The 27,891-nt window shown below is 39.7% G+C and overlaps 2 protein-coding genes across 9 annotated transcripts in view; one reads left to right on the top strand and one right to left on the bottom strand.

The window, feature by feature from the left end:
• Window positions 1-4,772, top strand: part of CORIN (corin, serine peptidase) — a 143,114-nt gene extending 138,342 nt beyond the window's left edge. For all 4 annotated transcript variants that reach the window (XM_063401885.1, XM_063401886.1, XM_063401884.1 and 1 more), the window contains one exon: window positions 153-4,772. In XM_063401885.1, the coding sequence (XP_063257955.1) occupies window positions 153-335 (183 nt within the window). In that variant the 3' untranslated portion in view covers window positions 336-4,772. The remainder of the gene's footprint in view (window positions 1-152) is intronic.
• The window catches only part of ATP10D (ATPase phospholipid transporting 10D (putative)), a 45,351-nt gene continuing 19,744 nt past the window's right edge, over window positions 2,285-27,891 (bottom strand). For 4 of the 5 annotated variants that reach the window (XM_063401879.1, XM_063401878.1, XM_063401881.1 and 1 more), the window contains 16 exons: window positions 27,751-27,878; window positions 27,356-27,608; window positions 23,755-23,990; window positions 22,927-23,115; window positions 20,324-20,939; window positions 20,055-20,161; window positions 19,072-19,198; window positions 17,686-17,870; window positions 16,217-16,526; window positions 15,576-15,652; window positions 14,934-15,059; window positions 14,343-14,543; window positions 12,105-12,185; window positions 11,749-11,853; window positions 10,132-10,319; window positions 2,285-8,131 (listed from right to left, as the gene is read on the bottom strand). In XM_063401879.1, the coding sequence (XP_063257949.1) occupies window positions 7,780-8,131; window positions 10,132-10,319; window positions 11,749-11,853; window positions 12,105-12,185; window positions 14,343-14,543; window positions 14,934-15,059; window positions 15,576-15,652; window positions 16,217-16,526; window positions 17,686-17,870; window positions 19,072-19,198; window positions 20,055-20,161; window positions 20,324-20,939; window positions 22,927-23,115; window positions 23,755-23,990; window positions 27,356-27,608; window positions 27,751-27,878 (3,281 nt within the window). In that variant the 3' untranslated portion in view covers window positions 2,285-7,779. Of the gene's footprint in view, window positions 8,132-10,131; window positions 11,215-11,748; window positions 11,854-12,104; window positions 12,186-14,342; window positions 14,544-14,933; window positions 15,060-15,575; window positions 15,653-16,216; window positions 16,527-17,685; window positions 17,871-19,071; window positions 19,199-20,054; window positions 20,162-20,323; window positions 20,940-22,926; window positions 23,116-23,754; window positions 23,991-27,355; window positions 27,609-27,750; window positions 27,879-27,891 lie in introns of those variants that run through there. The other variant, XM_063401880.1, reaches the window with a different exon arrangement.

Raw genomic sequence — 27,891 nt, 5'->3', positions numbered from 1 at the left:
ATGCTGTGTCTGGCTACAGAGTTCATCAGAGCAGCTGGTTTTTACAGCTGAATTATTTGCTGAAGGCAAATGGCTGTAGGAACCGTGATACAGCTTTAACCACGAGTGCTGGCCACATGTATAATAGACTGTTTTTAACTTTCCTGTTGCAGGGTGACAGTGGAGGACCACTTGTGTGTGAGCATACTGCAGGGCGCTGGACTTTGTTTGGCTTAACATCTTGGGGCTCTGTCTGCTTTTCCAAGGTTTTGGGACCTGGAGTTTACAGTAACGTGTCACATTTTATTGAGTGGATTGAAAGACAAATATACATCCACACCTTTCTGCTAAACTAACTCCAGATGGTAAGAACTGTGCTGACAGACAAAAGAAAAAAGGAATCAGCCCTTTACCACTGAAAATTTTGCAGTCCAGAAACTCTGTGAAAAGGGGTTTCAAGCTCTGTCTCTTCTTGGTGTGGAGCTATGGAATATGCATTGTATGTTACTGTTAAATTCTCTGCTCATGAATATACTTTGTGGTAGAATTAATAATCCTTTTGACTTTTCTTTTAGCTGTGTTGTGGTGCTATTTCAAACACTGCAAAAAGCTTAAAAGAAAAGAATCAACCACTTTCTGCCTTTCAGCTATTAAAACTAAGCAGTAGCACAGACTAGATAAACTTTTTAAAATAACCTATTTTAATACTATTCAGTTAGTAGCACATGCATTTTCACTCACTTCTTGTGATGAGGAAGGAACTTTGTGCATTCATATGGCACTGCAGGACATACATTCACAAGGACCACTCTCAACAGGGCCATACTACATGCTGGAGGGTCTGGAAGAGACTGGTGGGTTTGTACATCCATGTGGAACAGGACACATCAAAGCACACGTGCAGGTCTCCAAAGATGTGCAGCCATATGCTCCTGGCGTGCCTCAGCTAATGCATTTTGTCTCTCAGGGTGGTTAATTTGCATGGGCATAACCCTGTACTGTCCTGATTCCACAGCCTGTTTCCAGAGCCATCTTGGGCAGCTCTTTGGGGTGATGGAGGAACCAGCAGGCCAACAGATCTGTAACTACCAGTGGAGACACTGAAGACCAAAACTTTATTGTTCAGACTCTTTGGACAGCCTCTAGCATTTAATCTTCTGTAGCTTCCAGTGTCCTAATGTGTCCAGGAAACACCCACGCCTCAGCAGCACTACACTGATCAGTGCATTTATCCAACCTGTGCCCCACTGGCTTTCCTCCCCACTTTGTATGTGTTCAGCATACAAAGCATGCACTGACCATCTCCAGCCCTCTAAAAGCGTAAGAGGGCTGGCAATACCACTGCAATGGTTTCCCCTCCTAGAGTCAGCTAGTTTAGATGTCTTGTGAGAGATGGAAAATGCAGATTTAAAATGCAAAAGATGCACTATGGGTAGTGTCACTGGTTAATTTTTATAGGTCTCTTCTTATACTTTGCATTTAAAGTTTAATTTTGACTAGTGAGCTAAAACATTTGGGAAAAATAAAAAAGCAGAAAGAAAATGAATGGTAGAAGGCTTGGGATTCCAGCTTCTGTTCAAGTGAGTACTAGAAATATGAGAAGTACAACAGCTTCACCAGCAAAGGCTCAAGGAACCCAGCTCAGGCGCTTGGTAGCCAGGATGTGTAGTGCTCTGTGCAGTAGTAAGACACTAAGCCTTAACTCCAAGAGAGTCTGGTTGGAAAATATTATGATGGAGCTTGGCACCCTTTTATGGTGCTAGAGGGAAAGTGTGTCCCATCAACTGCTGTAGATGATGTCCTGCACAGCTATCAGCTTTTAGGAGGCCAGAATAGGACAAGTCAGGAATCTGCGGATTACAGGATAAATCCACTGGGGAACAATGCATTTAAAATTTGCGTTTTCAGTGCTGTGCCTACTCCCCTGTGAATCCAGCCCAAGGCACATCATAACCCTCTCTGCTACCTCTAGCAAGGCCCCATGACAGCATGGCAGGGCCTTGTCAATAGCATGACTGGCGCATGGGGAAACATGCATTGCAAGACCTACCACATGGACATTTCAGGTACTATTAATCATGTTGCAACTCGTCTACATACATCTATTGCTTTCATGAAGGTTTATCTCTTATCTATCTTCTCGTTGAACACTGCTGACATTAGAACATTAGTCACACTAGACCACGCTGTAGCCATAAATATTAATAAATACTCAGTATTTATGGTACGGATTCTGAAACTATTTAAGTGATTACTGAATCACTGTTTCATGCTCAGTAAGAAAACTCTTTGAGGCTTTGCTAGGTTTGATTGTTGGGTTTTTTTTTTACTTTTAGTATCTTAAGGATGTAACACTCACATACTCTTCTTCCCCCAGCTTTAAATGAGAGAAGGCAGCTGTGACCACGTTTTTCTAGAGCAAGTAGATTACAGTTGAAGCAGGTTATCGATGTCCTTGCTTCAAGGATATGGAGGCTGGAGCTCTCAGTCCTCACTTCAGCTTTCCTCTGAGGCTGGGATCTCTGTGGCTGTAGGGCAGAAAAGCTCTGAGTCCTGGAGCTGGTTCAAGAGTTCCCTGAGGAGAAGGTGGCCTAGTGTTGTTAGAGCCAGGTGGCTGCTGTCAGACAGGTTCTGGCCAGGTCTGTTCTCCAAAGAGGTGTTGTTGCAGAATAAACAACACAGCCTGGCTTCTCTCCACCAGATACAGTTGTTAGCAGCTCTGAATTTTGTAAAGCACTGGCGTACATAAAATCATTCATGTAGATATTAGCATTACCAAATGATAACATGTAACTACACATTTTACTTAACTGGATTTGACCTACCACCAGTTTCCAAACGTCACTCCCAGGAAATGAGGGAGAGTCCTGCTTAAACATAAGGTCCAGCCCCATCCTAAATGGGATCAGTCTGAAGAAATTCCAGGCTGAACCCCATCCCAAATGGCTTTAGGAGGGAGCACTTGGGTCTTATCCTTTCCCACGACTGTGTCTGACACAACATTCCATGTAAAGAGGAAATTTGTAATTTTATAAATGTATTTTTATACTGTTTTTTAAATGTGTGCACATGAAATAGGCAAACATGCTCCTTCTTCCACTGTATCAAGCCTTTTCCTGTGTGCTGCCATAATGGCTATGATCACAATTATGCTGTTTGTCTCACAGGTGTAGCCTCATTGTAAGGTAACATTTGTCAATTTTGCTCCTACCACAGCTGTATCTCCAAATGGAAGCAATGCCATTCAGTCAAGCCAATGTGTTTCTTTCTAGTTGTACTAATAAAAATTTACAGTGATTTTCCAAATAACTTCTCTGCTAAAAATGTGTTTTCATCTTTTGAGAGACTGAACGATAACATGGAGGTATTAAGTTATAACTTTAGCAATAATGCCTAAAAGTAGCCTCCAAAAGGCATTTTTGAATCCTTAGCTGACTTTTTTAGCAGCCTTGTTACCACTGCAGTACTTGTGGAGATTTTGGCACTACTACCACTGTACAACTTTTAGTTTCTTCTGTGTGTATGCTTCCAATACAGAATATTATCATGAATACTGCTGCCAACAACTACTCTGCACTTTGAAATCTGAAAAACTAAAGCTGGAATCAAATCTGCAATGTGAACACATTCTGTTCTGTAATTTTGCTCTGGAATGCAATTAATTTAAATAAAATATCCCTTTTTAACTTGTACATGGAAATTCAACAAAATGTACACATGCTGAAATCAAAATAATAAGCAGACAAAAGCTTAAAAACAGTTAAAATTTACCTTTCCGCTGCAATAAGGAAGCCACGACCATGAGGGCAAGAGTAAAAAAGAGTAAAAACAGAATAAAACAGGGACAAATAATACAAAACTCACACTGAAATTCAGCTATGGCAATGTAGTTAAGACAGTCACATTTGGAAGTTTCCCATTAGCCTTGGCCAAGTGCCAGGGCTGGTGGGAGCAGTGGGTTCTCTGTGTTAGCTGGTCCTCAAAGCCTTGCAAAGCCTGTGGTCCTCAGCCAGTCCTCAGCCTTGTGCGGCAGCCAGTGGGGCTGTGGAAAAAACAGCTCGAGCTAAAAATCAGCTCAAAATGTGCCCCAGGTACAGACCAAAGCTCACTGTACTGCTAAAATACACAGCAAAGGCTGTGGCTGACTGCCACCTGCTAATGTTTAGCACAGGGGTGGTTGCTGTGAAAGAAAAAAAATTAAGACATGTACTTTCTTCTGTAAATCAAATATTGCACATCAAAATCAGAGTTAAGACATTCTAGATGTAGCTACAAAAGTTTGGGGCAGTTGGAGGTGGTTGTTTTGGTTTGTTTTAAAATTAAGTGGAAATGCTGTGCTTCTTTTCATGACACTTGGAAGGCACCTGTGAGATGCTCTTGAAAAGCTTATTTTCAAAATGGTAAAGTCAGATCATGCTGTGCCTGAGTGCAGGAGTGCAGAAGCAAGCAGGTGATTGTGATGTTTTCAGTGCTAAAAGAAATAATAAAGGGAACACTGAACTGTTGAGAAGCACAGGGAGCACAATTTGTTTCCACCTTTCATTTGGCACTACGTTAGTTACAGCCAATTAACATTTTGAAGTTTTTATTAAAGACTCACTACCCTCATTTCCTCTTAAAGACAGCAAGTCATCTCAGCAAATGCCCTCAGGTATTTCTGCTGTTTGTCCACCACAAAAACCCAAAAACAAACAAACAAAAACAAAACAAAAAACCCCCAACAAACCAACACAAACTCAACCCCAAAATCACCACACCAAAAAAACTAACAGTCAAACAAACAAAAAAACCACTCCAACCCCCAAAGCAAGTTTTACCCAACAGATAATCTAAATTATCACCCAGACTGCTTGTTGAAATCCTCTAATAAAATGTAGCCTGTAGAGGACAATTTTAAGCAATATGGAGTACCACCAATATGCAATACACACACACACCCCCGAGTGTTATTTTGCACCACTTCAAGTGGTACAAAAGCACTTATAACCTCAGCAGAGAGAAACAGTGTACTCCTGAAAGCCTCATGGCACTAAGCTGTGAGTAATGGAGTGACGAGGATTGTTGTAAGGACTCACATAATAGCAATTTAAATGTCCCAGAGGCATCATGCAGCTGGTCTCGGGTCTAACAGATGACTGCCACTCATGTTTCTTCATCTAGTTATTTTGATGCTATAGCTTAGTCAGAAGGTTTTGGAAGATCTTACTCTGAATACTTACAGCTTTTGTATGAAAAAAAATGCAAACCCCTGAGCATCTACCTGTCAAATCCGCTAGTAGGTTCTCCTTCCGCAGCAGGTTTTGTACCCAAAATCTTTTTCACAGTGACAGGGGAGACAGAACTGAGGCCTGCACTCCCTCAGGTCACTGGAAGTGCTGAAGCTGCCCCACAAAACTTCAACATACCTCAGTCATAAAGTTAGACACTTGTAAAACTTGGACCTATCTCCTGTCAGTGGCCACAAGTGCATTTAAATTACAGAAGAAACATTTAGGTCAGATAATGAAAAGAAAACCAGTATTTGACTCTGAGGGCAGGAAAGCACTGCCTGTTTCTCTGGAGCTCTTTACAGCTGTGTAACATCCACTAGGAAGAACAAGGGTGGAGCTGACCCTGCCTTGGGGCTGTGGAGGAGAGGAGATGATTTCACTTCATCCCAGTAACTCTTTTCCTATATGATTCTGCCCTGGTACCAGCTTGTCTCCCCACACAACCTGCTGACTGTTTTGCAACCTTGCAGCTCCCATTTCTTGTTGAGAAAACGGAGATGTTTCACTTGGGAAATCTGGAGTACACTCATGGCAAGGTGCACCCCCCACAGCAAGAAGGATGTTACAGACAAACATCTGAAAAAGTAACTCCAACCAACATCATCTCTTGGAATTTAAATGTCTGCCATCACTTCAAAGATCTCCACTAACTTTATGTTAAAACTTACCAAAAACATTTTGTCATTTGTTGAGCCAAATCAAAAAAAAAAATCAGAAATGGTTGTCATCACTTTCTCCTTCCACTACTTTTCGTCTACAGGCTAAACAAAAAGTCTATTTTCTCTTTTTCTCCTCACTAACACTAGGGATAGAGTCAGCCCTGATTACATTCCACCTTTTGAACACAGAGCTGTTTTGAACATTTGGTAACATGTGTTGACCAGCATTTGAATGAACTCAGCATGCCCTCAATATCTGCCCTGTGTAGCAGCAGCTGTCCAGACCTCACAGCATTTGTTTAAATTCTTTCAGAGATCTTAAAAGATGTGGAATATGTAATGTTGATCATTCATGTGGAAAGCTCATGGTTCAATTAAAAAGCAAAGCCCTTGCCCGAAACATGGTGCCTTAAAAATAAACACACAGATCTTGGTAATTTGAAAGCAAAAACTTTTAGAAAGTAACAGAACCAAAAAATGGGCTCAGCATTACTAAATCATTAGCAGCTACAGTTTTGAGAAAACTGTTTATTTCAACAGGTGCTAGCGAACACAAACAGATTTCCTAAGTTCCTCTACATTGTCCATGTAACTTTTTGGGAAGGGAAGTAAAAGGTGGTTATATTTTTGAGAATCTGGAATCTAGAAGTTTCCACATGCACCTCAGCCACTCTGTGCACTGTGTGAGCAGTGGGAAACTGGCAGAAGGCAGGACTCATCTACCTTGGAGACAGATGAGTAACAGCACTCAAATGTGAGCTATGCAATGCACTATGCCTTCTTTTGAGCAGCCTTTAGAGACACTTAAGCTGATTAGTATAAAAGCCTGGAGGAATGTAAAAACACCTGAGAGTGGAGTGATGTTATCAGCTAGAAGCTGCTGTTTGTAAGGGAGACCTGAAGACAGACTGGAGTCCTCACTGCTGCTGGCAGACAATTTTGCAGTACATGCATGAGGTAGTTTAGAGAAAAGACAGCCAGCCAACATCTGAACTGAGTGAGGTGGGAAAGAAGTCTGTTTGGTGGCACTTAACATGAACTGGCACATGGAGTCTAAATGGAGTGATACAGCAGGAGGATGAACTGTCATGGAAAACAAAAGGCTGGACTTAGGATTTGCTCTTTATGTGAAGAGAAGGGTGAGGGAGACATGTTACATGTGTCTCATTTGGGCTTCTCTCTCACGGTTAAAATGGTGTTTTTCCATCAGTGAGATGGCCCATGCAACAGCCTGGTGAACAAACTGGACCACAGTGGTTATGTAAATTGCTGTCTACAAACACTACAACATTGTAATAAAAAGTCTTGAAACAAACCAACCAGTAATGTCACATCCCAGCCCTGTTGCTCACTTGGTATTTCAGCAAATGGTGAATCCCAGGGCATGCTAGGGTTCCAGGGCAGCAGTATAAGGGAGCACGCTGACTTAGCTGAACTGGATTCTGCAAATCCACATTCATGCAATGTCCTGTCCATAACACCAGGAAGTGATAAGCAATGTTGCACACACAAGAAATAAGCAGTATGCAGTTTGCTGTGTGAAGAAAATAAAAAATTATCCAGACATTTAGACCTTGAACATCTTAATAAATTATGGGAAAGTCTTATAAACAAAAAAGCTTTTAACGAAATGTGTTCCTCATCTACCTTGGCTGAAGAAAACAAACCCACAGCACGGCATAAACCAGCAGTTATTACTCCTGTGCTTAACTAGCTAGCACTCCAACTTTGTAAAATACAGTGAAGCATCTTCTTCACACAAAAAAGAACTCAAAACTGCTTTGTGTGCTAGAGATACAGCACTGCTGCCCTTTCCAGAAGCACACAGATAGACTTTGGCACTTGAACTGTTACCACCAAATGCAACTGTATTAGTTTTCTTTGATAAATTCAGCCTTTTCAGAGTTCAAGCCACTTGTATTCCCAGACTCATCCTTAATGTCTGGTAAGAAGGAGGTGTTCTTTACAAACTCATCTCTTGAACAGGTCTGAAAATGTGTTTTAGATGCTGACAAAACACTGTCAGAGCTTTCTTCCTCTGATACAGCACCTGCAGCTGAAGGCACAGAAGTAGGTTGAAGCTCCACTCTATCATTCACATTGCACTCATCTTTCCATCTCTGAATTGCTTTCCTCTGCTCCTCGGGGGACAGTCTGACAAGGTACTTGGCTCTCAGCACTGGAGATGGAAACAATGTTCCTTGGAGAACTCTTATCAAATATCTACAAAGTAAATACAGTTACAAATAAGCTGTTTAAAAGAAATGCCAAAACTGTTTCCAGTCACTAAAGGAAACCAAACACCATTCAAGTAACCCTGAAGCCTAGTTCCTGGACTGGAACTAGATGGTCTTTAAGGTCTCTTCCAAGCCAGGCCATTCTATGATTCTGTGATATTAGAACTAACTTAACTGGCAACTCAGATTTTTGCAGTGAATTTTCAGTCAACAGGGCATCCAACATCTGTCCTTCCATAAGAGAACTTCTCCTTTAAACCTCCAGTGAAAGCCCCAATCTCACTCCCTCCTGCTAGAAGCTGCAGAGGGCCCCCTGTCTTCACAATGCCCCTGAGTGGGGGCTTTTCAGATCATATCAGAAATAAACATGGAAAAAAAACATATGTGTGACAGCAGTAGTCGCATAATGGGCACTTCTGCTTCAAATCACTGGAGCAGAAAAGCTGAAATTAGCCACAACAGCTATAAATCTTCTGAGGTACTGACACAGGGAGAGTACATATGACTTAAGGAATATCTAAACAGTTTGCCTTTAATTCGCCATGAAAACCGCTGCTGTCTTCAAAACTGAACAGCCACATACCAGAAGTAGTCACCAAGTGAAACCTTTATCCTACTGTGGCTCTCTACAGCCCTGCCAAAAGGTCCCAGAACAGCCTTTATCTATTCATTTGTTGGGAGATTTACAGTGTGTGAAAGAAAAGGCTCTACTGTCACCACCTGAACCAAGCTGAGAGCAGGGATGGAAAGGGAAGAGGCCGTGTGATTCTTGCACCTCATGGTTTGTCATTCTGCTGAAGTGTGAACCAAAGCCATCAGTCAGATCGGATCAGTCATGATCCCCAGTGAGTGCAGTAAAACTCTTGATGACATGCTTAAGACACAGATCAGACATGTTCCAACAGGACTTTATACTTGGTGGCCATTGCAGGCATCTACAGGCATGGCTCTGCCAGCTCTCCTTAGACAGCCTGTGCTACAGCACGTGATCCAGAAAGTGTGCTCAGATTGTGTCTAATGATATAAAATTACATCAGCTGAACAGGAAACAGCACTTATTCTCCTCCACTCTTCTCAGTATCTGTCTGTGCAATTCAATTTCAAGTCTCATTCTTTCTGAAATGATGTAAGAGGGAAAGAAAGAGACATGACACAGAACAATGAATGATTAGCACCGGAGGCACTTCACTAGTAGGCTACAGACCTGAGTTCATGCTCAGCCGATGAAATGAAGTTAGATGTGGCTACTAAAGAAAGCTAAACAGAGGGTTTGATGGCGTCTCTTTCCCTGGTTTTCACACGGTTTGTTTTGCTCTGTTGGCTTGCTGAGGTGTTTCCCTGCTCAGCATGCTGGAGTCTTCCACCTCCATCCAATACTACTGCCCTTCTAGGGTGAATTAATTAAATGAATTACTGAACTTGACTCGGGGGGGGGGGGCAAGAAGAAACCTACTTGAAGTTCAAGTTCAGTAATTGACCTTGCTCTTGTGAATCTAGTCAGCACGTTTCCACCCCACAAAGATGCCTGTACATGCATTCTTCATTCTAAATACTCTCATATATGATCACAACATAAATTTCAAACAGAAAATCATTTCAAAAATTAACACAGACTAAAAACTAAGCACAGTATTCCTTTGTCTATATATAGTACATCTCCAACTTTGGTCACTCATTTGACTGATTTGTATATAAATTATGAACATTGTGATTACAAAAATTACTGTTTCTTTACTCTCCAAAGGCAGTACTTATTATTATATAACCACAAAAGAAATTTTTTATTACTGAAATTTACTTGGAGAACTAAATGGCACTAAAAAGTTGTCCTCACATAGCTTGGTCTAGTAGAGTCATGAAATTTTCATTTTTATTGGGGGATGCCAGGGGGAAAAGACCTCTAGCCAGAGATTCGTAACATCAGTGACTCACAGAAAACCAATTTTGGTAACAGCAGCAACCTACAATTATAAAACAGAAACTCACCTGGGTAACAGAGCAATGCAAGTAGTCAGGAGGCAAACTAAGTAAAATACTGGGTCTGTCATGTGCTTTTCCATGATCCAGTAAAAATCTGATCGTGGGCTGTGGGTTCTGCAGGTTGCTCCAAAAGCCAGAGTGAACACAAAGTAGAACAGGATGCTGCCCACTATAACCACTGTATGTATCCATGTCTGCAATTCAGAACAGGAAAGCAATAGGATTTAAGCTGTAAAGCAGAAAGATTGTTACATCTGTATTTGCATGAACATACATACTTCTCCTCCAAGGGCAGCTGCTGAATGTAACAGAGGATACATCTGTTCAGATAATATTCCTAATTGCATGCAAAACAGTCCAGAAAGAATGGAGCCTTCTTTCTACAATATATAGGTGTTCCAGACATTTAATTTTTTTAATTCTCATAAATTCATAGCTTTTCATTCTTTAGTGAAAGACATTTGCCTCAGATTACCACCTCATCCACTGGCAGTACAGAAAGCTTTCTCAAGCAAATGGAGGTGAGATCTTCACATGACACCACCCTTATGTATCTTGCTTGAGATACTGGTTACCTTTCTACACTGGAGTTTTCTGTAATTTTACACCTAAATGGCTGTAACAGCTACTAAGAAAACAACATTGTCACTGATGCGACAGCTTGCCAGCACTAAAAAATGCCAAACAAAACAGATTTAAGTGAAGTTCTCTAACCAGTGCATGAATACACTCATGCTATATATATGTTCTCAAAAAAAGACATTTTAATTATGGCTGTCATACTCCCAAAAGAACAATGAAAAGACTGAATCACATCTTGACATTTCATCCATTATAAAACAATCCCCAAAAAAAAACTTTCTAAAAGCCATAGAAAAAACAAAATTGATTAGTGTTCTTCTACTGTACCCATTATTGTATTTTCTTTAAAATTAAGCCAAACCCTCAGGTGCTACCCTTGTAAGGGCTCTAAATTTATCCAAGTTAGGGCAGATGCTTTAGCTTGTTTAAGTAAGGCACAAAAAAGCAAACGAGACTTTGGTAAAAAGCATCCAGCAAGGTTATCCAGAAAGTTGAAGGCAAGTAAGCCTGTAAGAGAAAAAACATAAACAAACTGAAACAAGCTTGCTTTAACTTGAAAGCCAAAATAATGTTTCTTAGCATGTTGGTTTTCAAGTTCTGGCATCAAAACACAACTCTGAGTTGTTTATCCTGGCCACAGAAGACCATCAGTTCCGAGCATTCAAAATCAGCAATTTACACTGTTCTCTCTGAGATGCAAACTTTGTGAACTAAGTAAGTTTCAGCAGATCACTGGTGGATATTACTATTTGCCAAACTGAACCAACATCCCTCAAACAACCCTATCTTAAAAGGAAGCAGAATCATTTCACGGTTTACAAGTAATTCTGAGGCTAAGTTGTTAATTTTAGTCATATTTCTATTGGTTCCAATGACAGGTGCATTAGGAGAACTCACATGGTCACATAAATATAATATTTAGAGTTTGACCCTTTTATACTTATTGTTTTGTATATGAAGACCTTTCTTCCCTTTAATTTCCCTGAAAGCTGTATGCACATACTCTGTATGAAATATACTCTTTGAGAAACAAGTACTCACCACAGACTTGCACTCAATGAGAAGGTGAAACAGCATTATGAAGAGTGCTGCAGTGTTTATGGGGTTTCCAAAAGAAAAAATGTCTATATCTGAGCCACAGTAAGTCTGTAAAGGAAAACAGTGGTCAGTGGCAAATACTCTTCATGTATAGCCCTAATACAAAGTGGCATGAATAATTTCAATACCATACATATTTGCACACACACAGTTCAGTTGTGTTCCAATATGTTCCAATGTCTTCTTAGTATACATTTGTACACAAGGAAGTAAAAATCAAACACTTCATTCTATTCTCTAATTTGCTTATGTTTTAAGTAAGTCAAAATGTATAAATGTATTTTGTAGCCAGCACTTACAAAGTAAGGCACAAAAAAGCAAACGAGACTTTGGTAAAAAGCATCCAGCAAGGTTATCCAGAAAGTTGAAGGCAAGTAAGCCTGTAAGAGAAAAAACATAAACAAACTGAAACAAACTGAACAAATTGCTGCATCCTTAGCTAGCATTAATTTGGATCTGGGGAAAGATTATCTGCAGAAGTAATTGCAGTTAGTTTTCAAGGGAAAAAGAAATCCTTTGTGTTTGAGTTATTAGAACAAAGGTCTCCCTCCACACATATAGGTGTTAGTATTTCAATCAGCAGCCAGCTCTGGGAACTCTGATCTTGCAGCTGTTCCTATCAGAATGGATGTACCAGAGCCTCAGCGGAGTCCTAAGGATGGGAGGGGCTGATGGACAGGGAGATACCCTGCAGCTTGCTATCACTGAATACCAAGTCCCACCTTCTTCTATCTCCATCCCTTTTCGTTATGTGTTCTGTTTGATTCCTCTGTGAGCTAAATTAACTCATTAGATGTGAGAAATGAACTCACTTTTCTGCTGGAATAACACATTGCTCTTCCAGTGAGTTAAATCACCTCCTGGGAGGACCTGATGGGATAACTGAGCTGGCACAAGGAAAATAATTTAACTATATGGATAAAGAGGGAACGGGAAGAAAAGAACGGAGAAGAGAATCAGACTTCCTCCCTCAGCAGCAGTAAACTGCTATGACAGATCAACCAGCAAGGAAACCACAGTAGCCTATGCTCTGGCTCAGCTATAACCCATTCTTTCAGGCACTGACACATAGGTGAGAAGTCCAATCATCCAGGATGTCCTCTACGATTAGTGGAGAGATGCGTTTTTCCAAAGAGCTGTTCAGCCCTTTCAAGAACTGAACTGCTGTCTGGAGGTGATGTGGGAAACTTATTTGCCTTTCAGGAAAGTGCTTTGAACTACTGAGGATGAATCCCATGTACTGTTCCCTTGTTTTTTACAGTTGATACAAAGCTGTACACTTGTGATGTCATGGTGCAATATTGTGATATTGCGTCTTATTGCATCTTTTAAAGCATTTCTCCTTCTTCTATACTGTATTTAGTTCCGAGCAATTATTTCCTTGTATAACCTTCTTTCCCTTCTAGACTGGACCTAAACTTCTGCCAGGTTATAATAAATGAGACAACACTAGTACGCAACATGTTGTAGCTTTTTTTTTAAACTACTTGTTAGAATAGAGTAGAATAAAACAAAATAAAATATTTCAGTTGGAAGGGATTATCTAGTCCAACTGCCTGACCACTTCAGGTCTGACCAGAAGTTCATGTTATTTAAGGGCATTGTCCAAATGCCTCCTTAACACTGACAGACTTGGGGCATTGACCACATGTCTAAGAAGTCTGCTTCAGTGTATGACCATCCTCTTGGTAAAGAAATGCCTTTTAATGACATTGTAGGATCTGATCATAAAGAAAATGTTGAGTTTTAGGTGACGCATATAGTCAATGTTTCCTCTCTCTGGACTATTAGTATGTCTTTTGTTTCAGGCTCAGTATGTCACTGCCTTCAACTGTTATAATAAAGATACTATTTTAACTATTAAATTTTTAGAAATATAAAGTTAAATTATGCTAAATTCATGCTAAGCACAGCAGAAACCAGGAAAAACCCCACTGGTTTATTTAATTTTGATTTAGAACCTAGTCCTCACTCCTTTCAGGTTTCTGTGCTACATGTTTGGACAGAATTTACTGATAGACCAGGTATGATGTATAGTGTTTTCAGGTGGGAAGGCAAATTTCAGAACATACCTGTAAGGTGAGAAGTACTCTAACTGACAGAAGTTTTTTGAGGATTATTTGAAATTAATCTACTCTGGTTCTTTGGCAGTTGAGACCCAACAAAGACAAAATACAGAGTGCCCTTATCTTGCTCAAACAAATCCCAGTTTGAGGAAGCATGTTGACAGCTGACACAATGAATGAAATAAACGTGCTGGTAACAATGTTTATCTAGGACACTGCTTTACCTGAAGTCCTTAATTTCTTTTATCATCCAAATGTCTGATAAAATTTGGTCTATGACTGGAAAGAACCTAAAAAATCATTTGAAAACCAGGTTTTTATTTGAGCACATATTGCACAGGTCTAGCTGCTTCCTAATAGAGAAAGTAATTAAAACCAATATTTTTCTGAGATGAAACATAAAAGAAAGACAGAAATGGCTCAAATGCTGGCCATTTCAATTTGCTTCAGGCCAAGCACTCTGTAACCTACCACAGATTTCTGGCTCATTGTGTAAAGCTGTGGGAGCTCCATGAGTATCTCTGCAGATAAATCTTTGTCCAAGACACCATAAATGATGGGTGGCACCGATGTAAAAAGGAGATTGAAAAGAATCAAGATCCAGTAATCAGTCATTGATGTGCCTGAAAACCCGCAGAAAAACTGGTACCAAAACAGGAGGTTCACATAGGTCTGAAAAGCCAAAGATGACATGAGGAAATTTTAGCCATTGACAAATGCTTTAAAAACAAGAGAAAAACCAGCAGGTCTTAGGTCTGGTTAAAGTAATCCATGGAAACATTTCAAAATCAGACATGACGTGCTGAAACAGTCATGCTGCCATCACATTAGTAATGCCCAACATCACCATTTAATCAAATCAAACAATGGCTCTGAGTGGGAAATTAGTCCAAGAAATAAGAGCCTCTGGTCTCTGCAGGGAAATGGGAAACTGAATTGTCTGACACGCTTTTTGAAACCATTCACAATAGGAAGAGAAAAAAGAACATAAAGCCTCACTAAACCTTTCAGTGCTCGAAAATACATAAACTGTCGTTTCCCTAGAATGGGACAGCTACATACCACATTCTTGTAGAAGTAATAAAGCATCATATTAGTAAGTCTGGTATAACACCAGTGACCATGGACAAGCAGCAGCTTCCTGAGTTGTCTAAACTGAGAGATTGCAAAGTCACTTGCCATCACAGCCTGCAACACACACGAAGAAAAGGATATGCTATAACCAAACTGTTAAAGATAAGCTTCAGATTATGCCAACCAAGCAACTGATGCACTATTGGAAATATAATTTTTTATACCTAGTGCTTGCCAGGTTATCCTCACTCAGATATCCCCTTCCATACTTTACAACTGCCACACAGAGCTCAGTCCAGCACAGCACAGGCAGGAATAGGGCTGTCATCATTATTACCACACAAGTGCACAGGAATCACTGACACTGCCACTTAGGCTGCTCATTTCCCGGTACAACATGACTAATAGGGAGCTCACTGACAGGCAGCAAACTGTTGTTTGGAGCTTGACCTGCTGCATTCAGTTCTGATTGCTCCTGGTGGAATGCTGAGGCCTGGGTGTGAGGCTCAGGCTGCACAGTCTTGTCCATGTAAGGGAATGGGCCGTGGAGCTATCGGCTCTCCAGAGTACACTCTGAACTGATTTCAAATGGAACCTGACATCATTTGCAGCTGTCTATGGATACACTACCTGCATGCCTTCCTGGCCAGATATTCCCACACCGGTGTCAGCCACCTGGATCATACTGACATCATTAGCACCATCACCTGCAGAGAAAAGAGGAAAAATCAAAACTAGCTTTGCTGGCTATCACATTGCTGTGGAGGTGGCAGGAAAAGATGAATATCAAACACCAGAGAGTTCAGACAAATACATTTTTATGGCCACACTGAGAAACCCTAAGGAAAACAGGATTAGTAAGTGGAAGGCCCAACTGAACTGAGCTATGTTCTCCAAACAGATAATAGCTGTTCCTTTCGCCAGCATTTAGCTAGCATGCTGCACCAGAAAATATGGGTGCTTTAAATCACAGCCAGTTATCTCCCCTCTGCCTTTTCAGTTTAGGGGGTTGTGATGGAAAGAAAAATGCTCTCGCTGCTTTGCATGTTACATAACACTGTATGATAGATGCTATTCTTACTGCTTTATACTGAGTTTTATGGACTAAATTTGCTACTTCAGAAAGACAAACATCACGTTATGTCAGAGACAACTACAATTCAAAGGATTATCTTGCTCATAAAATAAGATTTGTGACAGATATTAATATACAAGAGAAGAAACTGGCTCCTACTTCTTTTCAGAGAAAGGAGGATAACCACAAGACTCACCTACAGCTAATGTCATTGCCTTTAGCTTACTTCGCACCAGTTTGACCAGGACACTCTTCTGCAGTGGTGTGGCTTGGCAACAGACTACAGCCCAACATTTTTCTGTGAGTTCCAAGAAAATATTCTGTAGGCTGTCATGAAGGACATATTCTAAAGTCCTTCCATCAATAACCAGGCCTGCATTGAATCCTCGAGCTTGGCTGGAGGGACTTGCAGAGACATTTCCAAGTTTCTCACTGTTTTTTTTTTTGACAGAAGCATTCTTCTGGATTGCTTCTAAAATTTTACTCATTACCAAGGCACAGGCATCCTAAAGACAAGAGAAAGGATCTTATGAAACACTGTTTCTACTCTCCCTTCTTTTTCAGTTCATAAAATACGTATGGGAAAAAGGTCAAATGCTGTCCTTGTATAGTATTTATCTTGAAAGGCTCAGACATGAGGCTGAATAACCTTTTAAAATCACAAAGGATGCAGACTGTTGTTAATAAAAGTGCCTGTGATAAACTTTATTTCAGCAGATTTGCTTGGGTATTGCATTAGGAGAAGAGAGAAAAACCTCAGCAAGCCAGAAAACCTTCACAGACTAGCAGGAAAAGCAGCCATTACAAATTCTGTAATATAAATACAGCTTTGATAGAAAACTTTTGCTCTCTGTGTTTCTTTTGTCTAGTATGCACAGCCAAAACTGCACTTCATATCACATTACAGGTGAGCTGCCACAAACTACTGAAGAACTGGCTTTGTGGAATGTCTTACCTTATCAGAATCAATATAAGATGCTCAAAACGTTTGTGGTATCAATATATGTAAAAGCACATGCAACACAGAAGAAAATACATCTTCTTAAATCTTCTCATCATTTTACCTTGAAATGCAACGGTATCAAATCCTGTTTTTTAATTCTAAGCCCAGTTAGAGGGAGGAAGAACACTTCTGCAATAGGGGCCTAGTTCTCACTGTCAAGTAAGACACTAATTTCCCAGCTGAGTAAAAAAGGAGAAATGTTGGCACAAATTAAACTCCATGCTTTCCTCAAACACAACTGGACTAAAAATCCTTTCTTTTTTCACTTTATTTTTCCCTCAGTTACTTCTTGCCACACTATCTTCTACAGCATATACAAATTGTATTTCTTAAGATACATATAAGCAGAGAGGAAAAAGAAAAATTAAATGTCTTAGAACAATCATCAAAATCTGAGGTCATGTCCACTCCTTAGCTTACCACAAAAAGAAATTAGAAGTCTATTCTATTAAAATAATTAATCATAATGTAGGGACTGCATATAAAGAAACAGATATTACACACAGAGAAAGGATTTCATATTTTACCCACAAGGAAGAACAATACAGAAAAGCAAATATTCCTTGGTTTCCCAAGCAAACATCATTTGCTTTTCTGTATTGTCCTGTGGAATAGCCTTATTGAATTTTTCAGCAGAGAAGAAAATCTACTCCTCTACTCACCCTACTCTGTGATTTAAGAGTGAAGATTCTGTCCTCTGGTTCCAGCAGTTTGCAAGCATAGGCAATGTTGACAGCTGTCTCTCTCTTGTCACCTGTCAACATCCATATTTTTATTCCGGCTTTCCGTAATGCCTGTATTGTGTCTGGAACACCCTCCTGCAGGCGATCCTCAATGCCAGTGGCACCTCAATTTAGACAAGCAGAAAGATTAGTGCTGCTGTATTTCCAAAACCAAAATGCTCCAAGAGTGACAGGATGGGCTGGTTCTCTGTCTGCACCCACATCCCAAAACAGACACGCTACCTGGACGTGCTTGGAAATTCCTGAAAGCAAGCACCTTGGCAGTATGAAGTAATTTAACCTCCTTATTTTCACTTCCATTTAATGTTAGGGCCAACCCATATTGCTTACTGTCCCACCAGAAACACAAGCCTGCAAAACAGCAGGTCTCCAAAGCAGCTTGACTTCTCTCTGCTGGCTTTAGTGGCAAAGGGTACCTGTATATCCTTAAAAAAGAATCAGTTAGCAGCACTGCTCTGGCTTCTCTCTAGAAACCAAAGCCAGTAAACCCAGAATTCCTTTAGTATCAAGGTTTATGGCATTTGCACTAAGCAGTTACGACACAAAATGAGGGAAGGAACAACCTTTACACAATGGGATCTGTCTCTCTTCAGCTTCTATCATGAGCTGCCTTTACCACCACAGTCAGATCTTTACACTTTGTTTTCCAAATGTTATTTGCTGGGCAGTTCTCTAAAATGATTATCCCAGACTGCCTGCTGTTTACCTTTCACACACCTACAGTAAACATTTTTTGTTTCATTTCTGCACAGCTGAATGACCTTCAGAGGAATGGTTCCTGCAGAAGCATGCCTGACTTCTTTTCTCCACATTATTACAGGAGAACGCAGTACAAGTACACCTGCTGTGCCACGAACGCAACACTGATAGAAAATACGCCCAGAAGTGGGGTATCTCTGAATATTTGCACAAGCAGGCCTGTGACTTCTTAGTATCATTTCATGTGCCTGTTATAATGACATTTAAAAACTCTAGTGAAGACAGAAAAATACCAAATAATACCAATAAAAAACAAACAACAACAAAAAAAATCAAAACCAAAATAAAACCAAACAAAAAATCAAACAAACAAAAAAAACCTCAGTAGATTTTTACAAACAACGGAGAGCACCATCTGTCTTCAGTGTGCTTTACAACTGATACCAACTTACCAGTGAGACATGAAAATTCAGGAGTGAAGATAAATTCTAAGTCTGTAGAAAGCTATGTGTTACACAGATAGAGATTAGCACAGCTCTCTGCAAACAAATCCCAATGATGAACATCATGAGCATTTTCCTGGGAGTTACAGTATTTTCTACCTACCAAGCAAAGTTAGTTTGGTCTCAAGCCTCATGGCAGATTCAAGCAGCAGGTCCTCCCTATTGTCAATGCTGGTTTCTGCTAAAAAACGATGATTTAACCACTCTGCATACTCTGCATCACTCATCACCTATACAGGGAGGGAAAACACATGGCATGTATCTATATTGGGTTTTCAACAGTGCTTTAAAAATGTTCCTATGGTTACTTCTGCTGTCCACATGCTGAACCTGAAAGTGCAGCCCCTGGCAGTGCATTGCTCACATGCTCCAGGATGTCCATGGATTTAGTACAATGTTCAGAGTGCTACTCATTGGCACCCTGGGGCTGCCTGACAGATTTCCATTCAGATGGAAGGCTGGCAGGGCAATGGGCACAGAGCACTCTCACTACTGCTGCTCACCTGCAGCGCTGACACTGCCCCAGAACCACTGCACAGCTGGGTACAGCTCGATGGCTGTACAGCTACAGCCTGTGCTTTCACTTTGCACAAAGCTTTGTAAAGAGCCTTCTCACCCGTTTCAATCCCTATGGAATTTTACTTCCAAGCAGCTTCGAATTTAAAATGGAATCTCAAAACATCACTCCAGTTGTTCATCCACATCCTGTACCACTGCAAACTGTTTGTGAAACCAAATAAAAAAGGTGTGACAATCTGTTTTCTGTGTCTGGAATTCCACCCAGGGTAAGATTCACACAAGGAGACCTGCTGATGACTCCTAAAATAAAAACCAGCTATTCAACAATCCCTGTTTTAAAATTAGAATGTTAAGATGCCTGGCATCCTAAACTGACAACAATTGCAATGTAACAGATGTCAGGAATTGATCTGGGATTTCTTAAAAATTCCTTCTTACAGAACATCTGGATAAACAAAATGTGGCAATAGAAAAATCTGCTTAAGAGATGCAATATTTGCTCCATTGGTGATACCACTGAGGCTGGTCACAGACTGCAAATATTCTTAAAAATATTAAAAGAAATACCTTCTTAGCAATACACAGAGTGTGCAGTCCTCTTCTGGCATAGTCATCCAAATGCTGCTGAGTTCTCTCTTTAATCTTCTCCTCAATTTCAGAATTATTAGTATGTCCTATCACACAAAAAGATGAGAAAGCAAATTAGACAGGCATGTTTAGGCTGAATTTAGTGGAAAATTTTGAAGGCCTAAATACATTCTTTAAGTAGCAAAATGTTAAAACTCATCATTAAAGAATGACAAGGGCAAGCAAAGAATCACAAGTTCTATAGATACCTTCAGATGCAGTTCTTAACAAATCCATCATGACTGAGTCTGCTCCTTTTGTGTACACCACCACTCTGTTGGAGACTGGATGCCGAACTACCACTGACATCCTCTTCCGCAGTGAATCAAAAGGCAGGACATGCAAAAGCTGAAAAGTTAAAGGTCCCAGACCTGCAAAGTCCACAGTTACTTGATCTGGAGTCCTAGATTGTAAAACACATTTATAAGCCCTAGCAGCATGAACCAAGGCAGCTTCATCTGGACTCTCAGCTTCGTAACATAGTTTTGATATGGGTGACAATTCAGCAGATGACACAGCCTGGTTTGGTTCATCAGCAGCAGCTACATTCACAGGATGCAGTTCTCCAGGCACTTGAGAATTTTCTGGGCTGTCAATATGGTGAGGTTCAGAAATCCTTTGAGCAGCTCCATCCAAAGTAGGTGAAGCCAGTTTCATTCTAAAAATAGACAGTTTTCTCACAAAATTATTGGGGCTTTCAGATGATGATTCCTTTACACTTGGAACTGGGGAAGAACTTAGTCTCCAGACTGAAAACCTCTGGAACATTTGCCTGATTTCCTCAAGAGATTTAATAGGCATCCTACTCAGTGAAGAGACTCTCATCTGTAACAGAATAGAGAAAATATTTACATTAAATTCTTCACATTTTATTATATTAAGGAAGGACACCTTACAAAGTAGGTATGTTTCATAATGAAAGTAGTGTTTTAAAATTTACCATGGGTTTGACTGCTTGTACTAAAGATGGCTAGCTCATGTAAACATGAAACCATATGAGCACAGTAAACAGCCTCTATAAGCTGTGAAAGTACTTCAGGTCTGAAAATTGGACATGTTTCAAGTTTAATACATGACTCCATGCAATACTTTTCAGAACTTTCAGTAATGAACAGAGTTAGTATAACATTCTAACTTTTAGAAGTTGTGTGAAACGAAACACTTTAATCCTTGTTCTGAATGAGCAAAATACTTGTGAAGAATAAACAACCCTCTCACACTAACTAACTACAAGAACTGCTAAATATACAGTACCTTATCAACAGTTTTTAGTGTTTTAAATTAAAAGACAGTTCCCCTGTGATCAATGTTATAAAATAATTGGCTTCCTGTTACTCAGAACAGCTAGGGAGGTAACAGCTTACAAAAATAAGGCACATAAGGCTGACATTCCTTTCTCATGCTGGTGAGGATGTAAGAATGGGTTATCATGAACATGGAAGCACGTTCTCTTTTGCCACTGAAAAGCAAAAAGTAGGGACAAACTGCAGCTCAGTTCCTCCACAGTTCCTGCAAGTTCAATGTGTCTCCATTCAACATCATGGAAAAATAGGCTAGGAACATCCTTTCATTGCCTCTCCCTATGGAAACACTGAAATCTCCTGCTGCCTTGAGTTCCTTCCTGTCATTCCCTAATCAGGAACTCAGAAACTTCCTTCCATATTGCTCCTCCCAATCTACCTGGAGATCTTCTAGTCTGCTGGCAAGTTATTCAGTCATATTACTCTCAAAAAACCAAGATTCTCACCTGTGTATTTTTCTTCATCCTATTTAAGGAACAGGTAACTATTGACTATGAACTCATCTGCCTCATCCACACATGGATCTCTAGGCTGCCTACTACACTTTCTGGGAATGCTTGGAAGCACATAAAATACCAGGCTTATTTATACATAGGGGGTACTTCATACCTCACAAGATATGTTTTGTGAATGTCTCCAGCTATGGTTGTAGGTTTACTACCTAGACTGACACCAAAATCAAGTTCTGCACATGTCACTAGTTTTTTTTTTTTTCCAAAAACAAAGTCAATGAATGTAAATCACCAGGTAATGAGGGAAAGAAATCAAAGCTGAACTTGGGAATTATCCTGCAACACAGTTAAAACTGACAAAAAATGGGGTTATGAAAAAAACCAAAAGATTTTTTAAAAAAATAGTACTCTTTTTTAAAAAAAGTTAGGTTGTGTGCACAGAAAACAAGAGATCACTCCAAACTATGAAACCAGGGCATCCTAGCAAACGCACTGGTAATTTGTGGTGGGACAACTTTATGCCATACTGCAAAGCAATTTTTCTTCAGACTAATATACATCTAAAACTTCATCTTCCATACTTTTGCTGAATCTCTGTTTGAATAGTCATGGAACAGGTAAGAGCATTCTCAGTTTCAATACTCTGTGAATCTTCAGCGATTACTCTTATTTTTCAGTCAACAATAACATATTTGTGAAGGCAACTTGAGTGTTAATGTATTCTTACAAAAAGTTATATCCATAGCTGAAAAAATCTGTAACTAGAATATGGAAAAAATTACAACTGCAATTTAATCTCCAAATTTGTCTTGTAAAAATTACAAATAGTCACAGAAACAAAAAGACTGACGCCAATTTATCAGCATTATTTTATTCATTGACTCACTGCACTCCATGGTTTTACAGGAATTCCCTTCTTTCTAATAGGACAAACCAGCAGAGGTGAAAAGGATAATTTTTTAAATGTCAGTTAATAGTATTTTTCTTTTTGTAATTGAACCAAAAGGAGATAAACTACTTGTAAATATGGCCAAATAGCCCAAAGCAAAGCCTTCTTACCTTCTGACGTGGCTGATTGGGGCCTGAAACTACAACAGTATTACAGATTGCCAGAGCAAGAAAGAAGTCGGTGATATACATTGTCTCCAAAGATAACTTGCTGCTAGCTTCTTCTGACTGTTGATAGGAATGAGAAGATATTTGACTGAACTTCTCCAGCAGCTGTGTGTCTGGTACAACATCTGTTTCCTATTATCAAATGAACAAAACTGTCCATCAGGTTATAGTCTCTGGAGGTTAAATGACTTACAGATGATCAAAGTGCAGAAGCTCATAGAACTTCCCTCCTGTGCTGAGCTGGTTGTATCAGGAAACCGGAACACTGGCATCTTCACTGCCTTGTGCTAGTCCATTGAAAATAGCAAACTTCCTGCCCAAAGAGGTAAACACTAAAGGCTTACTTCATAGCCTTAGACACTTCAACAGAGATTAAGTATGGTGAATGGTATTTAGACACCTTCAGGTACAGAAGAAACATTTTTTCCTCTCATAACCTCAAGTAAGTATTGGCCACATAGATATTTCCTATTAAAAACAAAAGAAAATGCTAGAAATCTATTAAAATATAAAAACAAACTGTTATTAAGTTGGAAATTTCATTTGAAGTGATCATGGGTGCAGAGCCAAGCATACAGTTCCATGAACCAACATGTGCCTGCAATGCCAGTTGTAAATAGCATGCAACCAAATCATTGTGAGACCTCTGATTTTGGTGAAGAGAGAAAGGATTTCTTCAATGACAACCTATCTGATCAAATGGGAGTAAAAAGAGATACCCCCACGAGTTAATTCAGAAATTTAGCATCAAACCCAACAGCTTCTACTTACAATGGGACTGCTGAAAGCCATGTCTCCTGAGTGGGGAATATCACCTGCATCACCTTGCCTTCTGAATGCAGAGTAACTACCAGACAACTGATCCAAAGACTTTCTGTTCAAAGGTTCACACTCAGCTTGGCAGTTGTGCCCCTGACATTTTGATGTAGGGGTTGAAGAGCCACACTGACAATCAGCTGAATCCTCATCCTCTGACTCCATCTCTTGATAGGATTCCAACCTCTTTGCTAAGGAAAGGGAAAAAAATTATTATTCTATGAGCAAAAAGAAACATGTCCAAAATACAGCCTAAAGTAAGGAATTAGTTATACAGTTAAGAATAATCTACCATTTATGAAAAATTAAACCTGTAACAAGCCACCACACTGCCTTCCAGTTTCAGCAGCATTCTACTGGATTGAATCCAGAAGAAAGAACAATAATGATCAGAGTTCTACATAACATGAGTCACACGGATACAGTAAAATAAACTGGAGTTACACAACCTCCAGAAGGGCACACTGATGGGAGTCAAATGCATGTTCAAGTGAAGGGAAACTGCACAGAGATTGGAAATAGCCTGTTTTCTTTGAACACTGTGGCTATCAGAAGACACAATGGCTCAATATTGTGGCAAGATGGACTCAGGCTAGGTATCAACACAACCTTGTTAGAGAAGATAGACACATCAGAATGGAATGCCTGAGAAATCAGTGAATAAGACTTTACTGGAGGTCCAGAAGAAATAAAACAAAGAATTTAATAAAGAATAATAGCAATAATTCTGTTTTAGGCAAGAAAAATGGGACCAGACTTCCTGATGAGTTTTCTAGCCATTATGTTATGATGGATCAGGATTGTACGTCAAGGGTTTGATAAATACAGCTGCTAGTAGGAACTCATTCAAACTGTGTTTATTGTTTCAGTATTAGACATCCCCTCTCAAAAAGATACACATTTTCTGAGTTTTTAATTGAAAACCAAATTTCAATAATCAAACTTTGGACATGTGTAACACCTTTGTGCCAGAGATGTAAATGCAGTTCTGCTCCTCCCAACAAATCAATGTAGCACAAACCTCTGTAGCAAATGGAAACACTCCGATGCTAGCATGTGCTTGATTAAGAACATATCCAAGTGTCTGCACTGGAATTCTGAGAGTGTTTGACCACACGCCAGAAGTTGAAATCACTGGAAAGCACTGGAACTATGTACACTATTCAGCTTTCAAGTTTTACCTCTCACTATGAAAACAGCATTCCATGAGCATACACTAGCATTTCAGTGCCTAAAGTCCACAGACAGCATGGAAAAACTGTTCTGAGAGCTGTGTGTTGCCTATTTATTTCATTAAAGTCTGAATACAAAGCATAGCATCCTAGCAAAAAAACATTACCATACATTGCAGACATGTCCAGCAATACCACTAATTCCCTATTTCTTTATTTCAGGTGGTACCAACTGCACAGGAAAGAAGCGAAAAGCGGGGTATCATTCTGTTTTATGCAAACAGAAAACCTATCCACAGGTCAGTTCCCAGGGCTGTATTTTCTACTATCTTCTCTTTCTGCAACACAAATGAAAGAATCCTGTCCCCCATCACTCTATTCTGATGAGTCCAAGGAAACAAAGAGACCAGAGCTTACATCTTCCTTGGCAGGCCATCTTCCTGATATCAACATGAAATTAGTAACAAAGCTCTTTTAAAAAACAGGTAAGTGGGAACATAACAGACTGTGGCTCTCCACAACTACCAAATACAAAAGCTCACATGAGGCACTGACACCTTTTTCCAGAAAGCACCAATGGCTTAGTCTGTGTTTGTAGAGGCAGGTTTGGATATCACACGCCCATTCTGCTCTGCTTCCAGGCTATTGAGAAGCTGCATGCTCTGTCTGAAGTAACATGTGGCATCTCTTACCATACCACGCTGCTCTACTGCTGTGGTCCAAGAAACACATGTCACTTCAGACAGAACACAGCCTGGGGACGTCTCTATGGAGGATTATACTGAATCACAGGTGTCCCTTTAACCTGGGAAATACAGATATAAACACAGAAATATATGTTCAGATTAGGCAGCTTCTATGCAAAAGACTGTACTGTGTTGCACTGCAACTCTTACCATATGTAGCAGGAGCCTGTAGCAGCTCTATGCATCTAAACAAATATAAACCAAGGCTAAAAAAATGTTTTCCTAACTGATATTCAGGCCTCATATAATTTCTAATTTGTTAGGAAGAAACACATATTTACCCTCCAGGGAAAAGACAGGGCACAGGAGGCAGTAATCACACTAATAATTTTGGAAGATAACTTGTTGTGAACTACTAGCAGAAGCATGTGGAGGCATACTTTCCCTGGCACACTGAGACCTGAATTGGCCACAGCTGCTTCACACTACTCTTCGGTTTCTTTTCTGAAAGTTTTCCTTGCTTTCAGAAATGCTCTGAAAATGTAAGGTGCTTTTTTATTGAAGTTGTTCATTCATCAAGTTCAAAACTTTATAAACATTTTTTCTCATTTTGCTGTTGTCATCCTTTCCAGTATCATTATGCAAAGCCAAAGAAGCATCTGGGAATTCTCCTCATAACACTTCCAAAACATGTGCAGAAATTGCTGTAAAATTTGTCTATACAATCTGGTCCTGTGACACAACAAAAAAAGGGCAGAACTGATATATTGCTGTGGCCAGCAGGGTGTGCCTTTTGCTTGTAGTTGTGAGCAGTTCTATCTGGCAGCAAACCCATCAAACCACAAAGAGAGTTTACTACACAGCTGTGCCTCACATGTCCACCCATCATCAGCACCTCACCTTTGATCTCATATGGAATATTTGCATTTTCCACCAGCAAAAGAACAAATGTCTGCAGGCACTAGTACATACACATGGTAACAGTAATAAATACTTTGTGGGTTTATATAATTAATAAAATGGGTAATTAAATCATTCATATCACTGCCCAACTTTCTCTTGTGTCTGGAGCTGTATCTTCTCCCAGCTCCCAGAAGACTTCAAGTTGGCTCTCATGAAATACATATTGAAAGATCCTACACTTTTAGATAATAAGACAGCAACTATTCATTAACACTGCTTCTTGACTTTTTGGCTAATAATAAGCAGCTGTGTAAGATCTAAGTAAGAATACAACAGTTATTTTCAATGAAGGTACTTACATTTGGAGCATTAACACACACATGGACACACATCTGATTGACTTGTACCTTAAAATTACTGTTAAATAATGTATCTATACTGTTAAGCATGTATTTAATTTGAGTTACTATATCCTCAAGAGCAGAACTATGTCCAAGTGGAGTCTTAACATATACTACATAAAGGTTGTATACTGCTAGGATGGTCAACAGGATGTTTAAACCTTAAAATGCTAGGTAAGCATTGGCACTCTAGTAGGAGAAAAAAAAGAGAGGAAAGACTAGATGGACAATTTTCCAGTATTCTGGGTTCTGAATATTCCATTCAGAACAAAAACAGAGAGAGAAACAAAACAGAGTAGGCATGACTTCTTCCATAACAAGTAAAGAATATTTAGCTCATGGTATCAAATATGTTGGAAAAATGATCCAGGTGAACAAAGGTTTAGTGTCTTACCATTTTCCTCGTGGCAATACTCCTGTCCTGCAATGCTGCATCTCCGAAAAACCATCTTATTTTCAGTGAGGGTTCCAGTCTTGTCAGAGAAAATATACTGGATCTGACCAAGGTCTTCAGCAATATTTAGTGCTCGACACTGAATAGTTGAGTCTGTTTTCTCGTGGTAAAAATCAATGTCATTCTGTATTAAATAAATTTGTCCCAATTTGACAATTTCAACTGAAACATAGAGAGAAACAGGGATCAAGACCTACCAAAAGAAAACAGGGATTAAATAAAACTAAAGTCTTTGGCCAGTTACAAACAAGAAGTAGCTCTACTGAAGCCAAAGAGTTACTTCAGGGGTACAAATAAGATCAGAATGTGACCCATGTTCAAAGCAGACCAGTTACCTGTAATAAAATTATCATTGTCCAGAACATATAGAAGCCTGCTAATGTTGGAGGACTCAATTTCCCATCTGGCCTGGGGATGTTAAAAAAAGGTATTTCCGAGTATCTACTTAACCAAATTCCATGACCTTGAAAACAAGA

Source organism: Prinia subflava, chromosome 7 (genome assembly GCF_021018805.1).
Source record: "Prinia subflava isolate CZ2003 ecotype Zambia chromosome 7, Cam_Psub_1.2, whole genome shotgun sequence".
Taxonomy (NCBI): Eukaryota; Metazoa; Chordata; class Aves; order Passeriformes; family Cisticolidae; genus Prinia; species Prinia subflava.
This window is presented reverse-complemented; position numbering and strand designations above follow the sequence as displayed.